The sequence below is a fragment of the Zeus faber genome (genome assembly GCF_960531495.2).
Source record: "Zeus faber genome assembly, chromosome: 22".
Taxonomy (NCBI): domain Eukaryota; kingdom Metazoa; phylum Chordata; class Actinopteri; order Zeiformes; family Zeidae; genus Zeus; species Zeus faber.
The window spans coordinates 21005422-21029537 of NC_137209.1; the positions used below are offsets into that span (position 1 = coordinate 21005422).

Consider the following 24116-nt stretch of genomic DNA (forward strand, 5'->3'; position numbering starts at 1 on the left):
TTATTCTAGGACGTCCTAGTCGACAACTAATTCATCTAAAATTAAGCGGCGTCTTAGAAAGGCTTTTTTGAAATCCTGATTACTTTAAGTAGTATTATCTTAGTCCTGATTTGGATTATACCCCGCCTGCGAAGCCGCCCGCGGCACTGGCACGCGTACAGATGAACCACATGGTGTTAATTTTAATCTGTAAACACCTGACCTCATGCTTTTTAATTCAGTTTTGGATCCCCCTCTACCGGCCTTTTACAACCCCGTGCAACCACGGAGTGAGGCATTCCGTCTTCCAAACCTCCTCTCCTGTCCAGCTTGAGAGGATGTTTTTTAAAGGAGCCATTGGGCCCTTTTTTCCCCACCGTGCCACAGCGCGTTGCCGGACCTCCGATCCGACCCCTTGCATTTTGACTTCTCCGCCTTTTTACGGGATATCCGTCTTGAAGTCGCCCGCGGTGTCCGTGTCTCTGCGCACCCAACGTCTCCAACCCTTCCTTTCAAACACCTCTTCCGTTGTCACGGTTCATTTCCACCCCCACCGGCGCTTCCTCCGCTCCCCGATCACTTCCCCTAACGAATCCCCAAACCCCGGCTGAATTCTGCAGTGCATGGGGGCCAACCTGGCAACCCTCGGACAGGCCTTGAACCTCTCCATGTGCACTGTGGGTGTTACGCAGTCAACATGCAACGCTTTTTTAAACAAATTTATTATTATTATTATTATTTTTTTTTTTTTTTACATTTTTAATGATTCATTTGGAATGTGTTACCCACTTTTGGTTTGGTCTCATTAGCACCAAAAAAAAAAAAGCTCTTTGTTTTCCAGTAATTATGTGTATGTACGATGTGATAATGTCAGGGAGCACATTTTGTTCACATCGAACGGAGGTACGCGGCATAAATAATAGTTGTGTGCTTCCACACAACTCTACCCTGCTGCACCTGCTGTATTTCCATGTATTGTGGTATGGTATTTTGTCTTTTCTGCATGGTGCTCGATTTCATTGTTCCCGTAAATCTGTAAGCTGAAGGCCTTTGCACCAAAGTGTGTGTGAATGCCTTTTTCGCTTAATTGTGTTATCATCCGACAATCATAATGTCCCCCCACCATAAAAAAAAAAAAAAAAGGTTTTGATAGAATCCCGACACTGAACATTGAATTACTTTAATTTGATCAGAATTTGTTTATTGTGGGCAGGTGGATTTATATGTACAATGAATTTGTCTTGTTAGGTATAGTTGGTGTATTGTAGTGCAAACAGGCAGTAGTGTAGAAAGGGAAAGCCTAACAGTCTAACAAAAAAAATAAATAAAACGCAATAAATTTGAAGTAATTTGAAATTCTAATAAACAAATTGTCATCTATGATAAGATAAGATAAAATACACAATATGCAAGGGCTGTGTGGCAGTAAGTATGCAAGTATTGACTGGGTCTGAATACGAATATCGTTAGCTTTAGATAAACAGTACATAAAAATATAAATGTATGTATATATATATATATATTTTTTTGGTTATATTTGCAAGAAGTCCAAGAATCAACCTAAGCCTGTTTTTTGGTTGTTTTTTTTCAGCCCCATAGCGAAGCCCTGTTTTTCCATTTCCGTGTTTTTTTTCCCAGTTTTTCTGACCCCATCCCCCTGTCCCCCACAGTGCGCCGGGTGCCCCCGAGGTTCTCCATCCCTCCCACGGACAACGAGATCATGCCGGGCGGCAGTGTCAACATCACGTGTGTGGCGGTGGGTTCGCCCATGCCCTACGTCAAGTGGATGCTCGGCGCGGAGGACCTGACCCCCGAGGACGACATGCCCATCGGCCGCAACGTGCTGGAGCTCACCGACGTGCGCCAGTCGGCCAACTACACCTGCGTGGCCATGTCCACGCTGGGCGTGATAGAGGCCATCGCTCAGATCACCGTGAAAGGTGAGGACGAGTCGTATTTGGGTGTAAATGCGTTGGTTCAAGTATTGTCATGTTTATTATTATTATTTTACATTAATTGTATATGTCAGAATATTCAAATAATATTCATATTCAAATGTGTTTCATAATTTAATTAATGTTCATAATGAAAAGTTGATGTAATATTTTTTATATTTTGCAATTATTATTCATATATTTATTTAGATTCTTTCTAAGTAGTTTTGAATAAGTAACATAAAAAAACGCCACTGAGGGAGAATTAACAAGGGAGTGGTTAGTGCGAGTGAATGCATTGATTTAAAAATATATATATGTTTTTGTTTGTTTTTACAATTATTTTGGAATGAAAGTAAAGTATATGTTTTTATTTCCAATATATATATATATATATATATATATATATATATAAAATTATTATTATTATTATGTACCCATCAATTATCTAAACTATTTCTTTCAATGGAGTTTTAAATGACGTAAAACATTTTATAAAGGGGAGTTACAGTAATTCCTCTCCTACCATCACGGTAAGATATTTTCAGAGGATGACCTGGGTCAGGAAAATCCCGCAACAAAGACTTTAAGTACCAACAGTACCAGCACTTACTATACCAGCACAAATTCATAGGCATGTGAGGAAATGTGTCCTATCATCCAGATGAGCCAAGAGATGACATTTTAACCCCGTACAGGCCAAAAAAAGATTACAAATGTTTTCTCATCTTCAGAAGTTGTTGTCGGAGGCCTCTTATGTGTAAGTTTGGAGAGTTTTTAGGGAAATGTTGCATTGTTGTAAAAATGGGCAGAAGATAGCTGAAGATAGGTGTTTGAACTTAACATTTGTGTGCACAAAATACAAAACAATCAAGTTAGAACAAGTACTAGTAAGTAAGTGTAAAACCCGTGAATAGCGAAAATGATACGGTGCACATTAGGGCTGGGTATTGGTCCTGAATACCTTGAACGTACGGATCGAAGTAACCCAAAACCAGGTAGTATGGAAACTTCTCCAGTCAAACGATACCTGCATTCAATCCTTTCTGTACAAAACAATGACTGTCTCTATGGTTTTGCTCGCAGTCCATCACCGCAAACCTTTTTCGATTTAATGCGACACGCGATTGGGCCACCACCGCGGCAGCTACGAGCAAGCCAATCACAGCAAGCGTCTTTCGAGCAGCTACAACAGTATGTTCAAGGACAGGTTCACAATTTCTCAAGTCATCTTAAAACAAGGGTCAGGTGTCCATATGAACAGGGGGACAGGTCTTCCCCGGCTATTTGTTTAAAATGACACCGTCCAAATACTTCATTGTACAGTTTTTTCATAAATATTTTGATAATTCACTTCCAAAATGTATTTGTGTGAAAATAATTTGGATGGGGAGGAGTGGTGGCATTTGACGCAGCTCAATTCACATGATGGGTATAGTAGAAAAAAAGGTAAAGAATTAAGTACTCTAGGTATTGGTATCACTTTAAGGTACTGGTGCGGGTATCGTCTTTATTTTTATTTTTTTAAACCAAACCCAGCCCTCGTCCCTCATTTGAAAGGAATGAACCTCGACGCACGCTGCCAGACGGAGAATATACCGCGCCGCTTATCCGTCCCCGAGCCGCAGCTCAGCCTGGTTGGCGTCGCTGCATTGTAAAGCACGACGGGGATCGGCGGCTGTCCCTCCGAGGCGCGTTAGTTATCCGGTTGTAATCACGTTGGCGTGGCAACGCGACCGGAGAGCGATATCCCAGATTTGTGTCCCGACGCGACGGACGTATATACACCGAGACCTCTCTAGACGCAACCTCGTGGTATCAGTCTCAATATAACAGCGGCCGGTGGCTCCAGGTGCCGTATAAAGACGATCTATCGCCGCCGAGATGTTTTGCCCGCGCGCCGGCGGAGGACGGCGGAATTAAAGCCATAAATCCACCCGCTAAATTATTAAGCAGATAAACACTGGGAAATCTCCGGGATAGATAGCGGCGCCCTTGTTGTTTTTCTCCTTCCTGGGGGTCTCCCAAGCCGCCGTGCTTCCCCTGGGCGCGCTCTCCGGCTCGCCCTAATGGAGCGCCCTGCGGGGGGCCCGGCCTGATACCGTGTCGCGGCTTGATGAAGCCACTTCAGGATAACCGCCCCCACGCGCGAAACGCCCATCCGCCCGTGCGGCGCAACGGCGTTAGCGAACAACGCCGTTGTCATGAAACGGCCGTGGTGTTTTACGGTTTCAAATTAAAACGGATGAAACGTCGGGCGACGCGGTCCGTTCAGTCAGCCCCCCAAAGGCATTCATCACGGCGGAATAAGAGGGTGTTGGGAATAGAGTGTTACAGGGATGCCACGCCCCCTCGTGAATGACTTACAAGTCAAGATGGCCGCCGAATTATGACTAGTATCCCCGCCGGCCGCCAGCCAGGAGGGAGTGGCCCAGGTGCTGGCGGGGCCCCTCCCTTTATTCTGCCACTCTTCAGTTCCTCATTTCAGAGAGAGAGAGAGAGAGAGAGAGAGAGAGAGAGAGAGAGAGAGAGAGAGAGAGAGAGAGAGAGAGAGAGAGAGAGAGAGAGAGAGAGAGAGAGAGAGAGAGAGAGAGAGAGAGAGAGAGAGAGAGAGAGAGAGAGAGAGAGAGAGAGAGAGAGAGAGAGAGAGAGACGAGTGATATATTTCTGCCTCTTTTACTTTTCTCATGAGAAATAAAGGAGGAAGACGTCCTGTTTGTATTCCTATGTTCCATTCACCCACGCCAACTCAACACCGTGTTATTTTAGGTTCCTTCAACCGGGCCCCGTTTACATAATGGCCCCTTCTTCAGTCTTAATTCTCAATGGGAGTGGAAGTCAGGAGGTGACTTGCATTTGACATTTTTGGGGCTATTTTAAATTTTTTTGGACTCGGCTCATTTATTTGGGACAGCGTGCGCCGCGTTCCATCATGTCTCTGGGAGTCTGTCACGTGAACACCGCCGCGGTGCAGACCTTTCGGATCGCGTAAGATTAAGGCGTTGCCATGCCACAGTTAAACAGAATACGATCAAATAATCTAGGTTTGTCAGTCGAAATATGCTCCGGGCTTCAGTGGGATCAGATATTATGACATTTGCAATATTGAGATGATTGCCTCATAAAAGTTATTATAAAGTATAAAAGTTGAGTGCAGCTGGTCCGTATTGTCATTGGTCTATAACATGTTTGGACACCCTTATTACTCTGAATACATATATATTTTTTCCTTTCTGACCTCAGCATTGCCCAAGGCTCCCGGCGTTCCCGTGGTGACGGAACGCACGGCCACCAGCATCACCCTGACCTGGGACTCCGGCAATCCCGAGCCGGTGTCCTTCTACATCATTCAGCACAAGTCAAAGTACTCGGAGGACTCGTACAAGGAAATCGACGGCGTGGCCACCACGCGCTACAGCGTCGGCGGCCTCAGCCCCTACTCGGACTACGAGTTCCGTGTGGTCGCCGTCAACAACATCGGGCGCGGGCCGGCCAGCGAGGCCATCGAGGCCAAGACGGCCGAGCAGGCGCCCAGCACGGCCCCGAGGCAGGTCCGGGGCCGCATGCTGAGCGCCACCACGGCGGTCATCCACTGGGACGAGCCTGAGGAGGCCAACGGGCAGATCATGGGCTACAGGGTCTACTACACCATAGACTCCGCCCAGCACGTCAACTTGTGGGAGAAGCAGATCGTCCGGGGCTCCAACTTCCTCACCATCCAGGGCCTCATCCCCAACAAGACCTACTACATCAAGGTGCTGGCCTACACCTCGGTGGGCGACGGACCTCTCTCCCCGGACCTCCAGATCATCGCCAAGACGGGAGGTAGGACCCCGCCGGTTGCGGTCCGATAACGCCGCAAAGGGTTTAACGCGGTTTTTCAGACGACACAATTAAGACGGATCGATCCTCTCGAGCCGTTCCTCAAAGGGGAGCGTCTCGGCAAAGTCAAATCAAATTGCTCTCGTCGTTCATTCCGGCTGCAAACAAACTTGTTATCTTTTCCCTGGGCCTTTGTGGTGGTCAAAACTTGGTTGAATTGAATTTCTCGGTGTTAACCCGGAAAGCCAATACTCTGCTCGATGGGAATAATCACAAACAGCTTTGGAGGGCCCGTTAAAGGCCCAAATCGCCCCTCTTTTAAAAGCTGTAAAACTGTTTACAAAAATCTTGGAAAATATTGTTTTTAGCACAGACATTTTTTTCTGCTCATGTGTTTACCACCCACCACCATAAGGAAGAAATCAGTTCCCTGATTAAAAACAAAAAACATGAAAACAAGAATGTAACGATTTTGAACAACTTTTTTTTTTTTTTTTTTTTTTTTTTTTTTTTTTTTATTATAAATGAGTGAATTGTCATAAGGGAACCGTGATTTATGCTGGGTTGAAAAAAACAACCTTTCACTAAATTAATTGAAGTTATTTGTTGGTAAAGATGATATATATACTGTGTGTGTGTGTGTGTGTGTGTGTGTGTGTGTGTATATATATATATATGTATTTATTTATTTGTTAATTGTCATGTTTTGATGTTTGTGACCGTCGAGCATAACAGGACGGTTAAAGTGATACATACTTGATGGACGGCCGTACCCAGAGCTCTCTGGACGTAATTACTTCATTGTGTGTGGTGGTGGTGGTGGAGCACGCTAAGCAACGGCCTCACCCCCCGCATTCCGCCTCCACCCCCAGTTCCTTCTCAGCCGACCGACTTCCGAGGGGAAGCCAAGTCCGAAACCAGCATTCTGCTGTCGTGGGTGGCCCCGGCGCAGACCGGCCAGGACAACCAGATCACAGGATACGAGCTGTTGTACAAGAAGAGGGACGACAAAGAGGAGGTGCGGTCTCTTGGGCTGCTTTTCCAGTGGACTCCTGTGAGCCCCCTCGTATGGAAAATAAACCTGAGCTCTAATCTCTGTCCACAGAAACGCGTCAGCTTCGAGCCCACCACCACCTACCTGCTGAAGGACCTGAAGCCCTTCACTACTTATACTTTCCAGTTAGCCGCCGGTAGTAAATACGGCATTGGAGCTTACACCAATGAGATCGCTGCTGACACGCCACAAACACGTAGGTCCTCTTCCTCATCTGTTTTTTTTTAATTTATTTTTTTAATTTTACTTCATTTTAATATGGGGGAAGAAGTGTTCCGTAAAACAAAAAAAAATATTATATTAAGGTCCTCCATTTTCAAATGCATTCATTATGTCACAAATTGCTCTGCAATACATTGGCTCAGAACACTCGACGTTCCAAAAAAAAAATCGAAATAAATAAATAAATAAAAAGCTGGTAATGCATTTGAAACTGAGCAGGATTAAAATAGTTGGTTTATTAAATGGATGGATCTGTTGTCTGTTTGTAGTGTACGTGGCCGCGCCCTGTTCTGTTGGGAAAGGGTTTGATGGGCAGAGCACACCCGAGTTTCGGCTTTCTTGTGACGTCAGGTGACAGGGTGGTGTCGTCTCCTCCGCGCTCCACCCTCTTTGTTGTGAAAAAAACAACATATTTAAATTACTGACGTTGATTCTGATTTCAACTGAAGGGCAAGTTCGTGCCTCCTTAACAACCTTGTCCCGTGACACCACAGGTCGGCCGAATAGACGCACCCCGAGACTGAGCTTTCTATGCAGCTACAAAAAAATATAAATACATTAAATAACTCGGGAGGATGGAAGGGTTTTTTTTTGTTTGTTTGTTTGTTTTTTCCCATTTTCTACTCAGTCATCAAATCTGATCACAGATCAAAACCATCGTAGAAAGCTCAAAGTGAACATTGGGGCTGAAGTTAGGGGATTTCCTGCAGACCTCAGGTTTATCAAGCGCAAGGAAATTGATAATTTTTTGGGGGGGGGAATAGTTTTGGGGGGGTTGCACAGTACTATTTTGGGGCGGGGGGCGTGGAAAAACAAAGGTGTTCCAACGTGAACCACTCCAGTACGGCCTTGGCTAAACCACGCATAGATCTGAGGTCTCTGAGAGTCAAGGGCAGTGGGAAAGGTAGGTATGGAAGTTGGAAAAGTCCCAACGTCCCCTGATGCACTGTGTGTTCAGAGGTAAATGATGGAAAGAGGAAAAAAAAAAAGACGAAAATGTGCATGCCAGCGTTTTATTTTTATTTTTAGAACCTAATAATTAAGTCATGTTTCCTTGGGAAGTTCTCTGTTGTGCAGTCAGGCTTTTACCACAAACCAACAGGCTTCGGAAAGGTTGGTGACCAATACAACATTTCTCCTTTAAATACGTTGAAGCATCAACCTTTATGTTTTTGGATTGATGGTAACTGCTTGCAAAAAAAAAATGTGGTGTTACTATTATTGGTTTATTTAACTTGGAATCAACCCAAAACAATTTAATTTGGGAAATGTAGGACTATATGTAGAGATCTGCTGAAATAACTGGTACCGATAGGTTATGATAGAACATGTTTCCTTTTTATTTGTTTGGACTAAGGTAGGTTGAATATTGTGAAACTGTATGTCCGCACATCAACCACATCCATCAGACATTCACACGTGATGCGTTTGTTCCGCCTCTTATTTTATTTGTTTTCATCTTAATTTAGTATTTCCCATTTGACCCTCGAGTACATTGGATTTCCACACCCCGTGTTTTGTGCCTTTTCTCATTTTGTGTTATTTTTGTTTTGTTTTCTGTTTCCTTTTCTGTTCGGTCATCCTCCACCACCACCATCATCCCAATTATCAAAAAAAAAAAAAAAATGTGATTGTCCAATTAAACTCCAACTAAAACCCGACTTGGATGCCAAATGCGCCCCCCCCCCCCCCCGGAACCAAAAAATCGAAACAAAAAAAACCTTGGTCGCACCCCACCCACACCCTCGACCATCAGAGCCCTCGGGCCCGCCACAGGACGTGCGCTGCAGCAGCCCCAACTCCACCAGCCTCCTGGTGAGCTGGGGCCCGCCACCGCTGGACTTGCAAAACGGGATCATAACCAAATACACGGTGGAGTACGCCACCGCCGCCAACGCCAAGGGAGAAGACGGCGCCGCGGCCGCCACCCGACACCGAATCGATGACATTCCCCCGGAGAGCTCCCAGTACCTTTTGGAAAACCTGGAAAAATGGACGGAATACCGCGTGTCAGTGGCAGCTCACACGGACGTGGGGGCGGGACCCGAAAGCTCGCCGCAGCTGGTACGCACGGAGGAGGACGGTATGTGTTCCGCCCAGCCAGCGCCGCCCGGCCGCCAAAGCGGGCCCAACCCCAAAAAACCCCCCTCCCTCACTAAACCCAGTCCCCTCAAAACACTAATGGCGTCGCCACACTTCTCCAGCCGCTTCTACTTCCTAACCCCTTCGTCTGCTTTTAATAACACTAATGCTTCAATGTTTTTTCGCCCGACTTTTTGACTTTGTCTTTTGTTTTTGGAGAGCAATTTTTTTTCGCCAAATTTGCTGATTTTTATTTTATTTTTATCCCATGTCCACAAAGCAGTGCAAAACCCCCCCCCAAAAAAACACCTGCAGGCCTCGACTTCCAGTCTACACTGTTGCTTTTAGAATCTTGGAATTTTTGACCAAACGGCGACATTTTTATTTTTTTAAGAGCCAGAAAAAGCCTGAACAGTGGGAACACGTTGGAAGCCATTTTTTTTTTTTTTGATGAAGGTCTTTATTGAGAACTCCCCTCCCCCCCCCCATTTTATACAACCATTTTTAATTCATTGTTCCCTTGTTCCATAGCCAAAATTCTTGCCCCGCTTTGGCTCCATTTTTCTATTTTGACAAAACACATTTTTATTCCATGTTTTGAAAAATCCACTAACCATTTTTAATGTCTCAATATTACGCCAGATGGCAGACCTGCTTTTGGCGTCGCTTTTCTTTTTCCTTGCCATTGTGGGAATATTGATGTCAAAACAGTGGATGTTGCAGTGTGCTGCACTTTTGTAGTTTTTTTTTTTTTTTTCTCTTTTTTTTTTTTTTTTTTTTTGTTTTTTGTTTTTTGTTTTTTTTCCAAGCAAATATTTTTCCTCCATGGAATCTCCAGAGAAAAAAAAAATAAATAAAAGAAAGGTGAAGGGGGGTTCGCTGTGATTTTGACAGGTTTTTTTTCTCTTATCCCATGATGTTCCTCCAGTTCCCAGCGGGCCACCTCGTAAAGTCGAGGTGGAGGCTGTCAACTCGTCGTCAATTAAAGTGATCTGGCGCTCGCCGATGCCCACCAAGCAGCACGGTCAGATCCGGGGGTACCAGGTGCACTATGTCAGGATGGTTAATGGGGAGCCCATGGGACAGCCAGGCATCAAGGACATCCTGATCGATGACGCCCAGGTACAGCACCCCCTCCCGCCGCGCCCGCCTCATCCCTCAGACATGTGCACCCACAAACTATCTCTCTCTGTCTGTCTCCCTCTCTGCGTCTGCAACCTTCACCTGGTTGTGGGATGTGCGACGCCCACGCCGCAATTCACTGCAGATTTGTTTTTTTCCCCGCGAGGAGAAAATAAAGCTGCTTTGTCATTGTTGCTAAAAAAAAAATCCAGCTTTCTCGATCATCGTTGCACTCCTCGTTATTGAAACTATCTTTTCAACTTGCAGAGCTGCTTTTTTATTATGACTTTTACCACTATTGTTTATAATAAGACACATTGTACAGGTCTAGGGTAGAGTTAAAGGGGATTCTCCCACTTGTATGGTTACCCACCTTCAGACAAAACTGTGACTTTGTTTTACTCAATCTGAGTAAAATGGACAAAAGGCGATTTTTTTTGTGTGTTCGAACAGAACAAGTACTTTTACTCTGCCTGTACTCACTTGGGTTTTTTTCTTCTCCTTCCTATATCCACATTTCGGAATAAGTGGGAATACGATGATTCAACTGAACATGTGAGTAAATAACCATTACAAAAATGTTTCTGTTCTCCTTCAGCCACTTTCTAAACGTTGTATTAAATGCATAATACTGCAACTGTATCTGATGCTGCACGTACAATTCAATCTCATGGTGTTTTTCTTTCCCATACGGAAACGCATTTTGGTTTGGTTGACTATAAAAATAACCTAAGCATGAAATTGCATCATTTTAGAATTGCTTTTCTTTGCAATTGGAAAGAAACAACTTTGATAGTAAAATTCGCACAACTTCCAGTTGTTGGAATGTAAAGCTCCATCGTAACCTTGCCGGTGTTTATTTCACCATTTGTGTGATTTTTGTGTTTGCAGAGCTGTACTGATAGATGTCATGTCCCCCATACCATATAATATATGAAAGGCTGCTGTTGATGAGTGAATGTCCAAAAAAAAAAAAAAAAATAGGATGCTTTTGTTGTTGTTTTTATTTTACCACAGGAAATGATCATCTCAGAGCTACAGGCTGAAACAACCTACTCGGTTGCCGTAGCAGCCTACACAACCAAAGGCGACGGAGCCCGTAGCAAACCCAAGCTCATCACAACCACTGGTGCCGGTGAGAGAACGCTCCGTGCCCCGCGATGTCCCGTGGCCCCCCGACCGATGTACTCCATTATCGTCCGAGAATGCGTTTGTGCTCTCTCCTCGACGGATCACAGAGTGTGAATGTTGCTCGTTTCTCTGGTGCGGTTATTGTGAGGTGTTCAGCCCATCGCTACGCCGTTTGAGTTTGTGTCGGGCTTTGAAAAAGAAAACAATGGAGAAAGATGTTAAGAAGAGCTGTTCATCATTCGAGAGACCTCCGCCACTGCCAAACCACATGGCAACCCAGAATTACTTATCACTGTGTCTGTATCATGTAATTAACGGATCGCGTTTAATGCTGCACATCTTTGACGGTTTAGTAAGAGAAAATACGATGGGAATATCCAGTAAACGCATGAAAAAAAAAAAAAGGTGATCACCATTTTCGTTTTTCTGTGTATAATCAGTTTAGGGTTCAAAGACACACCCATATATTTCACCGTTGAATGAAATGTTGATCCGGCTATTGCAATTGTGATCACATGGAAACAAGCAAAGCCCACCGTCTATAACATTTGAATTCCTAATCGAAATAATTTCTTTCTCCGTTGGCATTGTCCCAGTTCCCGATAAACCCCGGCTCATGGTCAGTACGACCAACATGGGCACGGCCCTTCTCCAGTGGCATCCCCCGGCGGTGACCCATGGCCCCCTCCAAGGCTATCGCCTCCGTTTCGGCCGCAAAGATGTGGACCCCCTGACGGTCATCGAGTTCCCGGAGCGCGAGAACCACTACACCACCAAAGAGATCCACAAGGGGGCGTCCTACACCTTCCGCCTGTCGGCTCGCAACAAGGTCGGCTTTGGGGAGGAAACGGTGAAAGAGGTCACCACTAACGAGGATGTCCCGAGCGGCTACCCTCAGAGCATTACGGCAGAGGGGGCCACCACCACCACCATCCAGGTTAGCTGGAAAGCCCTCCTGCTGGCTGAGCGCAACGGGAATATTGTGAAGTACGCGCTGCAGTACAAGGACATAAACAGCCCCCGCAGCCCCTCGGAGCTCTTCATCACGGCCCCCGAGTCCACGGTTGTCCTGGACGGCCTCCGGGCGGACACCACTTATGATATCAAAATGTGCGCCTTCACCAGCAAGGGCTCCGGCCCCTATAGCCCCAGTGTGCAATTCAGAACGCAGCCTCTGGATCAAGGTAGGACCATCCTCAAAAAAACCTTTAACTCCGCTCTCCGTTAAAGTTGGCTCCTCCCCATACATTAATCCCCAGCAAGAGCAGCCATCTCTGCAAGAAGCGGAAAAAATAATATTGGACCAACCGGCCGAAAAAAATAAAAGTGCCTATTTATCCCGCCATTAGAAACGCTAACCTAAAAACAATTTAACAAAACGCAAGGCGTAAGTATCTGTGTCCCGTGTTGTGTTGTCAGCCAAGTAAAGGTCGGCCATTAATTTAAAGAGGCTCTGATGGAGAGAAGGTAAGCTTGGGAGCTCTTTGGGTCTGCGGCCGGGCGGTGCGTGAGGGGACGCCTCCACAGGTAAGCGTGGCTGTGGGGACCACCGCCGCCGCCGGGACGTGTCGCCCGGGCGTCCGACTTTTTGTCTAAATCTCTTGTACCCCTTTCTTTTAGCAGTGTTTGCAAAAAATTTTCACGTGAAAGTTGCCATGAAGACGTCCGTGTTGCTCATCTGGGAAATCCCAGACAACTACAACGCCGCCCAGCCCTTCACGGTGAGTCGTTGCCTCTTGGAAAGGGTGCACGTTTTTAAAGTATTCCTGTAGAAAGCGCTTACAGTGCAGTATAAATATACATGGAAAAAGCTGTAAAATAATTGCTTCAATTTTTTTGTTTGAAGCTCTTTATTTACATAATGTCATCTACAAAGCGCGAGCACCTCTCCATTATCCTCATAGTAAGGGCTATAGTAGTAGTATAGTAATGGATCTCAAACGTGGAGCCGTGGGGGGTATTAGAGGGCACAGTCAAATAAAAAAAACAACACATTTATTTTATTAAAAAATAAAGGCACAGTTTGTTGGCTTATTGAAACTAGTTGTAAGTAGCTTATACATTTAAAGGACTTGTGCCTTTTTTGGGCCAAACAAAATTGACCATTTTCTTAGACCTTCATGTTTTCAACCTTCCAACCTCTGAAAAAAATGAAAGTCTGGCAACCTTTTGCCATTAGCACTTGGTAGAGCTCACCGAGGGCTTTCAATGAAATATAAAAGTCATTTTCGCCCGAGGGGTCAGTTACCCCCATTTTGCGCCAACCTCTTGAAAATGGGCAGAATAGCCCAATTAGGCTAGGCTGTCGTTGGAGCTCCACCAAGGCGGCCGCTTGCTCTGGGTGGTGGGAGGCGTGTACCCTCAAATACCCTGACCCCACCCCACCCCCCCCTACCCAGATTCTCTACGACGACGGGCAGAGCGTGGAGGTGGACGGGAAGCTCACACAGAAGCTGATCACGGGCCTGCAGCCAGAGACGCAGTACTCCTTCCTGCTGACCAACCGCGGGAACAGCGCCGGGGGGCTCCAGCACCGCGTCTCCACCATGACCGCTCCGGACATCCTGCGCACCAAACCCTACCTGATCGGCAAGACCAACTCGGACGGCATGGTGATTGTGCAGCTGCCCTCGGTGCAGACGTCCGAGAAAGTCAGGTCAGATCTCCACGTCAAGCAACGATGTTATGTCATTGAGTGTACGCCATCATCACCTCCACCCCCATCCCCACACCCTCCTCTGAGCCGACTCGTCTCCTCATGAGCATTATCAAATGGGCTCCAGTCCTCCGACTTAGCCCTGGGAGCACGGCCGACGGTCGACCGAGAGCTTCAAGCCCGTCTAGGGATTTTGATCTCGCCGGGGATTAAGCTCATTATTTTTCTATTAGTCCGCCGCCCTGACTTCCCGGCCAGCGCTGGCTAACCTGACTGGGAAGCCCCCGGAAACCTCCGGCAGGGCAGAGGTAGTCATCCCTCCCGCCGCCTCGATGGAGGGGTGTGAATTGGTTGGGACTCGGCGTCTCTTTTACGCCGTTTGTAATCGGTCCCGGTGGTGCGGGGGCCTCGGCCACCTGCGACGGCAGAATCCGACTCCTCCTAAACATCTCTCGCCCAAACCTTTCATTCAGTCTTTGGTGGACCGACAAACTGGCCGGAGAGCGCTGTGCTTTTCTGATTTTCGGTTGTGGCCTGTTTTCATTGAAACGCGCCGGTAACAGCCATAGTTTATAACCTTTGTGTGTCGTAAAAACTGACGGCCATTCTTCCGATCTCTCACCCCAGGGGATACTACGTGGTGGTGGTACCGCTGAAGAAGCAGCGCACCGGCAAGTTCTTCAAGCCCTGGGACAACCCGGACGAGATGAATCTGGAGGAGGTAAGCCGGCGTCGGCGGTAATTACGGCTCACATTGCGAAGGGGCGCGATTTGGGGAGGGAACAAGGGCCACGTTCCCCAGAGTGTTCGGTCATCGGGCCCCAAACAGGTGCCGTGCGCCACTCGTGCAACTTCCGGAGAGAAGAAGTGTGGGGGGGAGGGTTGGGAGTGGTGGAAGTCTTCGCAAATAGCTCCGCAGAGTCGAGTTCCTCCTTTCCCCGGGCGTCGGAGAGCGCCGTGCGCGCGGAAATGGGGCCGTGAAGTAGCCGTCAAGTGCTCCGCCGCGCGGCCTCCTCCACCTCCCACTCCGCTCGTCTGCGCTAATAACCTCGCACCCCCCCCCCTTGCGTTCCAGGAAAAGCTCGCCGCGTACAAAGCCCTCGACAACTTTTCCTGTTTTAAAGCGGCCTCGATCGCTCAGAAGCCGTTGCCCGGACGCGCAGGCGGATCAAAGCTTTTAGAGCCGCTGGGCCCGGCTGCTGGTCGACTTATTTTATTCGTTTATTTTTTCAAACACGTTCGGATGCGAGGACCGTGCTTCCCAAAACAGGATAATGGTCCTTCGCTGCCTACATGCTCTCCGAGTGCAAGTCGGAAATCCGTCATGGATTACCGTGCCCCACGCCGTTTGGAGTTTGTTTGAAAATATTACAACGGGGAGGGGAGGGGACACTTGAGAACAGAATTAACTTTGAAATAACTAACTTTTTACCCTTTTTAGGGAGCCGGTAAAACATCTGGCAAAGGGACTGAGATCAGATAACTTGAAATTTTGGTGTTAAAGCAGAGAAACAGAGCAAGTCATATAAGAAATAAAACAATGTTATAAATAAAACAGGGACTAGCACTAGAATTAAGTAAATGCAAAATGAATGGAAAAAATTACCATTGCAGTCGTAACAGTAAAGATCGGGGTAATGGTACTAAATGTGATAACAGTAATAGTCAATATAATACAGATCTACAAACGTATAATCCAAAATGGTACTATAGATGTTTCTGTGCAGAGAATAATCTATATTATTATCCAAAATTGTATCATAGATGTCCATATGCAAACATGAACATGAAAGCATTAATGTAATCCAGATTTAGAAGCCAGAGCGGTATCATAGGTGTCCATGTGCCAAATCCAAATTTGTTGTGCATTGCAACAATTGTGACGACGGAAGAAAATTTTTCCCAGTTTGCCAATTCTGGCATATTAGATTTTTTTAAATGTGCACTGTACCCGTCAAATAAAGAAAGTAAATAAAATGACAGTAAGTGGCGTCATAAAGCCGAACAGGAACGACGCCCTCACCTGGCAATGGACTTCACGGCTCTTAGCTACACCCCGTGTCTCCGGCCTTGAGCCATCGCCCCCAAAAAGTCTCCCCCTCCGTCAGAATTTATTTGTTTGTCAATATTGGCGCTCACCTTTTCACAACTTTTGCCAAGGGCAGCGAGATTTAGCGCTGTTGACAGCAGAGATGATTGAAGACATTATCGGCCGGGACCAACAGCCCTGCAGCCAAAACAGAACACACATGGGGATCTAATCTCTCACACACACACACACACACACACACACGCACAAGTACACACACGCACACGTACACACACGCACAGACACCTGCGCTCATACACATCTCCACAGACTTGAGGCTGAAATATGAAGTGAAATACTTTTTTTAAATTCAAGTTGATGTATGTGTTTCTTAAATTTAAACCATGGAGACAAATAATATATGTAATTCAGTGAAACTGTTTAGAATTTTTTGTGTTTTTTTTCATGAATTGCCATGACGACTCATATTTAGCGGTACCATTTAAAAGTAATACATCTACATTTATTTCTGATGATTTAACTGAATAATAGCGTCAATTGTGCTTGTGAAAACACACGCGATACTGTGTGTTGGAAACCGTACTATCTGTTACCTATCCAATGGTTAAAACCATTTTAAAATGTGAAGATATTGTCATATTTTGCAAGGTGCTATAGCAATAATGGCAAATAACTATCTGCAGACAACACCATGCCCAAAAAATACCGTGCTACGTGATTTCGATCGATTTTACACTGATTCATTATGAGCTTGAAATTTGTAGTCATGTAAGTGTGACCACAGTGTTACTATCACAGCATCTTTTCTCAAAGCGGATCAAACAACCCATTTTTCCAGTCAAGATCTGGAGCGTCAGTAATAATCACAAAAATATATATACTGTATATTTGTATGTGTATATATGTATGTATGTATATATTTATGTGTATCTGTGTGTGTATATATATATATATATGTGTGTGTGTGTGTGTGTGTGTGTGTGTGTGTGTGTGTGTGTGTGTGTGTGTGTGTGTATATTTGTGTGTGTGTGTGTGTATATTTGTGTGTGTGTGTGTGGCAAAGTCTGCCTTCATGTCAGAGATTCGGATCTTTGTTGTGACATCTTTGTGTTATCCGCGTTCCACCTCAACCCATATTGATGTGCGTCCCCCGTCCCCCCATCGTTAAATTTCAGCTGCTGAAGGAGATTAACCGAACCAGCCGGGGCCTCCGCTTCCAGAGGCAGGCCGAGCCCAAAGCCTACATCGCGGCCTACTTCAAAGACCTGCCCACGGGCTTCACGCTGGGAGACGCCAAGATCTACGGCGACTTCGAGAACAAGCGGCTGCAGAGCGGCCAGGAGTACATCTTCTTTGTGCTCGCCATGCTCGACATGTCCGAGAACGTGAGTCCCTCTTATATTCATCCCCCCTCTCTCTCTCTCTCTCTCTCTCTCTCTCTCTCTCTCTCTCTCAAAATGTAACCGTTAAACACGAGTCTGCTCGCCTCGGGCGGCTCCCTTGTCACTGATTCCACATCCTCTTTGCTGGGAAATCCTATTTTAATAGCAAAAAAATAAAAAAAAATCCACCTAATGTCCCCTGGCCGGATGCTTTACTCACTCCGAGTCCATTTGATGCGTCGTCTCTTAAAATCTGAAGCTTGCGCTGCCTCCCCCCCCGAAAAGCCCGGGCCCTGCGGTGGCGGCGGCAGCAAGCAGGGGGAACCCCCCCCCCCCCCCGGGAGAACCGAAGACGATCGGCGGAACGCCTCAATAGCGTCTCGGCTTTAATTGCGGCCGGCGCGCGGGCCCGGCCTTATCTGCGGCGCCGCAGCCAGAGAAAGGGGGAGAGAGTCTGCGGAGGAGAGGGGGAGGCAGCGCATCCCGATTAAGCTGCCGGTGAGATGATGGATTTGACGAGCCGGGGGGAGCTTGAGCGGCGGACGCGCTCGCCCGCTCCCCCGCCCGGGCAGGTGAAGCGGCGGCGGCGATAGTGGCGGACGCGGGGAAATCTCCAATTTTTGCCGAGCGCGGCGCGGATTCGGCTTTTTCTCTCCGCCCTCCGGTCTCCATCCTTCCTTCCCCGTGGATTCGGAGATGTCTCAATCAAACTTTCATGTATAATGGAGGCTGCAGCCATCTTGGATTGCATGGGAGCAAGAACTCAGAGAAGTGGATGTTTTTTTTTTGTTTTTTTTCACTACTATCACAGTATTTTATTTGTTATTCTTTTATTGGAGGTTGTGCTTTCTGGCGTGTTGAGTACAGCCAGGAAAAGTTTGTAGGCTAATAGGGAAACCTGAATCTTAACAAATATATTAACAAATGTTTTTTATTATACGTGTATGTACACTACATACCTATCCTCTATATGTATAATGGTAACAATATTTTGAATGGAAAAGAAAAAAAAAAAAATATATATATATATATATACAAACAATATTTTCTTTCATTCTCGTTATAATGTAAAAAAAAAATCTTTTTTTTTTTTTTTTGTTGTTTTCTTTTTGTAATTGTAATTCATGTCTTGCTGGTGCACTGTTTGATGCACAAGCGTGACGACAATCTCCCTAAATCTCAGCACTACTCACTGCTGTTATGTTTATTGGGGAATGCACGGATCCCACGATTTTGCACCTTTTATACATTTTAGAGACATGGGTTGAAAAAATAGAAAATAACAATCCTTTTAAATAACATACTTAACCAGATGGATGTTTCCCAGCAGCTTACATCAACACAATATTACTACTAATAATAATAATATTAATAATATTAACAATATTATTATTATTATTATTATTATTATTAATAATAATAATACTATTGTTAATAGTATTATTATTATTAATATTGTTTATATAATATAATATTGTTAATATTGTTAATATAATATATATATATATTAATAATATATATATATATATATATCGTATGTCATATGTACATCTCACATGTCATATATATATCTCATATGTCATATGTATATATCGTATGTCATATGTACATCTCGTATGTCATATGTACATCTCGTATGTCATATATATATCTCCTATGTCATATGTATATCTCGTATGTCATATATATATCTCGTATGTCATATGTATATATTGTATGTCATATGTTCATCTCGTATCCAAATAAGTAAAGAACAAACTTTCTTCCCTTCTCAGACCATGTACGCCACCAGTCCTTATTCGGACCCCGTGGTGTCGGCCGACCTGGACCCTCAGCCCATCGTGGATGAGGAGGAGGGCCTCATCTGGGTGGTGGGCCCCGTGCTGGCTGTGGTCTTCATAATATGCATCGTCATCGCCATCCTGCTCTACAAAAGGTGAGGATATGACACAGGACCTTAAGAACCAATCGACAGAGCAGCCGCCATTCGTGGGGGAACGTGTAGGAGGTGGCGCTGGCATCGGTTACCCGCGGCAACCTCCTCGGGACGTTTGCAGGCAGAACTGGTGTCTGGTGCAAAGCAAAGTGGAGATTATTCACGTTACTCAATCTGACTGCAGCCCAGATGATGAATATATACATACAAATACACTCAAAATAGACTCTACTACTACAGTCAAAGCAGCTGTACCTCCGACTCGAAAGCCTACATGCATACTTATATACAACATACTGCACATACTTATATGACATACTGTACATACTTACATACAACATACTGAACATACTTACATACAAAATACTGCACATACTTACATACAAAATAGTGTACATACTTATATACAACATTCTGTACATACTTATAAACAGTATATACACACACATACATACATAGGGGTGTCACGATTCCGCTATAATAATTAAAAGAAAAAGTGTGCTCCCATCCAATCAAATATGAGATATTTTACAACACGTCCACATGAGGGAGCAGAACAGAGACGGCAGCTTGTGATAAGGGACGCGCTCCAGAAGTGAGAGAAAAGACTCAAGTTATTACATTGCAGTATTTTTTTTATGACCAATGAAATGATTTCATAAAACATCAAGGGCATTTGTTGACACAGCTGGATGCTGTCTTCGTTTGAGGAAGGCGTCCAGTTGGCGTTGTAAGATGATAACCATGAACTCAACACGATGCCGAGGACATGAGATTAATTTAAAAAAAAGTCCAATTTGAGAAGAACGTGGAGGGCGGAGGAGGAGAGACAACTCTTACTGCTCCCAAGAATTGATTTTATCTATGAAATAGTTTGTTTATATTGATTCCACAAACACTGGACCTAAAGTTACTTATTGAGAAACACGTTTGTTTGGGGTTTTTATTAAGGCTTCAGTGCTGAAAAAAATACAATATGTTTTAATCAAAAATCAAATTTAATTGTGACCTTAAAATCAAAAGTAAAAATGAATCGTGGATTTTGAGAATCGGGACACCCCTAATACATACATTATATGCATAGATACATACATACTTACAGTATATGGTACGAGTACTGTCTCTGTACCTAAGTACACCTTTCGAGTATATGTTTTCAAATATATGTGTGTGTGTCTGTCTGTGTGTATATATATATATATATATATATATAATAATTATTATATATATATAATAATAATTATTATTATTATTTTTTAATCAGGGTTTAGATTCATTCCTCAAAAGTATATTAGTAATTGTAACTAAGTAATCTATCTGTCAGTAAGTATTTTCTTTGGTAAATTTTAATCAGGATGTGCAGAAAAAAGACAGTCGCTCTTGATGAAGTTGGATGGGCTCTGTTATGTCATGTGAAGTACTTTTACTTTTCGTGCTTTAATTATATTCAAGGGAACGTACTTATACATGTTAACTCAAGTACAAATCTCAAAGTGGTACTTTTACTTCATCTGGAGTCCTTGTGTCAGCAGAGTATTTGTACTCTTACTTTGTCAATACTCATCAGTCAAAGCGCGGGAGGGTGACGGCAGCGGGTACCTGCTGCGCGTGCGTGCGTGTGTGTGTGCGCGCGCATGGCGGCCTCGGGGGAAACAACCCCCAAAAAAAGCATACAAGGAAACGCAAACACAACACACAGATTTAAATTTTTTCTTATTTTGTTTGACACTTTCAAGACGTGTCGTGGTTTCCACTTAGGCTTGAGGCTGAGGTGGAGGTTTTTTTTTTTGTTTTTTTTCTAACCGCAGTCCGCAGAATGTAATTTTGGAAAGGCGAGATTAATAAGTGAAGAGTCAGCGTAAGGTATAATCAGTAATAGCATAAAGAGAGAAAAAAAAAATCCATCAATATTATCTGTGTAATGTGTTTCACAAAGTAAGACCTGGAGGCATGATTCCGTATTCAAAGTCTCTTTAAACCCCGATGGTGTCCTTGGACTCTGCGCGGAGACTTGGAATGCGACGGAAACTGAAACGGAGCCGTGGAAAACGTGGAAACGCTTCCGTCTCCGGCGCCAACAAAGGGCATCAATCCTCAAACCAAGCACAGACAGAGTTTAAAGTAAGACGACAGTTATAAAGTAAACTATTCGTAGTTAAATACCGTCATTGTGCAAAGGGGCCGTTTGTACCTCTTTCATATTTTAGTCAGAAGTTTTTGTACAAATGGATTTTATTTTTTTTTTGTATCAGAATGTCTATTTTTTCGTACGTCCTACTTTTAATCAAGACTGAACGGCCTTTCTCAGTCACGGTATGAAATAGAGTCAGACTTGCCCTTATCTTGTTTTAAACAATCTGATTTCCAGAAGGAAGATTAGAGCTGATCTGGGTCGGAGTGAAGGTTTAAATTAAACCTTTGGGTTAGTGGGCATGGCCTCCAGGTTGACCAGCACCAAGACCGGACGGAAGGAGCCGACGGGTCCTTCCTCACCTTATTCTCGGAACAATTCATTTAAAATTAAGCAACATCTCATAAATGTATTTTTAAATTCTGAAATAATTTTATTTGGGGTTATCCTGATCCTGATTTAGATAAAACCCCGCCTGCGAAACCGCCCCTTTCACCCACAAACGCAATTACTGGTTAAAGCCGAGTGTTTGTATAATATACTAACACTCGGCTCAAACCAGTAGTGTTTTATAAATGTATTATAAGTCCATATTATGGACTCAGTAAAATAAAACATTTGACTGATACAGTCAAAGGTTTTAGGAAACCCTCCACGTTGCTTTAAATTGAGTATTACTGATCTTTCTACTAATCTATTGTTTGTCTTTCAAGTCCAAAAAAAATAAAGAAGCGTATTTCCAGTCTTCCAGTTATTGCTCAGACATCTGGTGCAATATAGGAGTTTGAGAGTCCTTCATTGTGCTGACGGGACCAAACAAGTTACCGCCGTCTAATATTTTGTCACGTGTTCTTTTCTTGCTTACCATTGGAGCAGCAAACCCGACAGGTAAGAGTAAAAAGAGGAAAATCAAAACAGGAGTTGAGCCGAGATCTAATCCGGGGTTTATTACACTCAGTCACAAACTGTATTTACATCCGGACAATAAATTGACCGGGTGCCATAAAATAATCCAAATCCTACTCGTAAATATGTCTACATCCGATCGTGTGTAAAGTACTACCGCCTCTCCTCCCTTTTCAATGTATTCCCTCCTCAGCCGTAAAAAAACCCAAAAACACCTAAACCTCGCATGTGTCGTGTATGTCGTGCATTCCTTCCATCGCTTCCGTTGCTCACACTGTGGCTGTTGTTGTCGATTCTCATCAATTTCTTTGGCTAATAACCCGACTTCTTCACACAATGGCGGTGGTGGGATTAGACCCCGCCACTGAACATCTCCTGTCCTCAAACAGACGGACACGTGGAGTATGAATCAAATAATGTGGATCTTTAACCCCTCATGCTAATGACTGTAATGCTTGCGTAATGTGTTCGCGAACTTGCTATCTATCTTAAGGGCTTCCGTACTACATCGCTCTCCACTAGCCAATCAGCCAATACATTTATTATATAGAAATAGGTCGTAGGTCGCTGTGGCAGTTTGTCCTACCACAAACAGAAGACACGAAAGACGGGTTTGTAAACACCAGTTTATTGTAGAGCGTCGGCCAGGAGCAGATGGAACATGTGTCACGACAGGGGCTCCTATCCCGAGTGAGTGTGGGGATGGGGGTTTCAACCTGCCGCTCGTTTGACCAACCAACCAGCGGCAGGCATGCAGCCACCCTGATCCCAGTCACCTAGACCCAGGTCAGGTGTGGCTGCCCAAACCACACCAACCCCACACCACAGTCGTCAGACATCATTTTCTTTTGCACCACATTCTGTGACCTTTGCAATACATTTAAACATAAACATATTTGGTTGGTTACGACGTTCATTGGATATTTTTCGTGAAATGCATATTCTGAAGGAACGTATACCCCACATAATGTTTCACTCTGTGCCGTGTCCCCAGTGCTTGTGCTTAACCCATTCATCTGTCACACAAGCGTATTATATAAACGTAAAGAATTTGGGGGGGGGAAATGGAAATGTTTCAATTAAAATGGTCAAGTCCAGTTTATTTATACAGCCCTGAATCACAGTCCAGTCTCAAAGGGATTAGCAAGCTGCACATTTCACAAGGCGTCCCCTCGCCTTGACCTCGACCCGGGCGAGGAAACACTCCCACTCAGGTTCATAAATAATCATAATGAAGAAAAGAAGGAAGAAAGGGAGTGAGCTATCTTGGTCTTGATTTCACTTACATTTTAAATCTTTTTTTTTTTTGGTTTATAAATTGAACTAAAACGACAACAACTTGAAATTAGTTGGGTAATAAAACAACTAAGCATAAAGTGAACGTTTAGATCATTGTGTAAAAGTAATTGAGAAGTGGAACTAAAATGAGGTTTGATCTCGTAATATGTAAGATTCAAACTTGCAACCCTTCAAGACATCTTACAAACATTACAATTCACGTTCCCATAATGAGATATAGTATATAGGGATAGAGAGATATAGTAGCTCAGTATTTGCAAACTCGTGAAATCCCACGGTCGCATCGGCACCTCAAGCAGCGATTTAGTCGCAACCGAGGACGGCGGTATCTCTCTTTAGTCACACGGCGCTAATGAGCCGGTGATAATTGGCTTGGACACTCCCGATATTGAGCCAGGGTTCACCCCATT

General features: G+C 44.5%; 1 protein-coding gene across 2 annotated transcripts in view; it reads left to right on the plus strand.

Moving 5' to 3' along the window:
• LOC307247249 (receptor-type tyrosine-protein phosphatase delta) overlaps positions 1–24116 on the plus strand; it is a 225232-nt gene that overhangs the window by 178104 nt on the left and 23012 nt on the right. For both annotated transcript variants that reach the window (XM_080023355.1, XM_080023356.1), the window contains exons 8-21: positions 1650–1919; positions 5157–5738; positions 6608–6753; positions 6841–6985; positions 8768–9094; positions 10022–10215; positions 10744–10770; positions 11233–11350; positions 11943–12530; positions 12970–13067; positions 13746–14002; positions 14630–14723; positions 17228–17437; positions 19210–19370. In XM_080023355.1, coding sequence (XP_079879481.1) covers positions 1650–1919; positions 5157–5738; positions 6608–6753; positions 6841–6985; positions 8768–9094; positions 10022–10215; positions 10744–10770; positions 11233–11350; positions 11943–12530; positions 12970–13067; positions 13746–14002; positions 14630–14723; positions 17228–17437; positions 19210–19370 — 3217 coding nt within the window. The remainder of the gene's footprint in view (positions 1–1649; positions 1920–5156; positions 5739–6607; positions 6754–6840; positions 6986–8767; positions 9095–10021; positions 10216–10743; positions 10771–11232; positions 11351–11942; positions 12531–12969; positions 13068–13745; positions 14003–14629; positions 14724–17227; positions 17438–19209; positions 19371–24116) is intronic.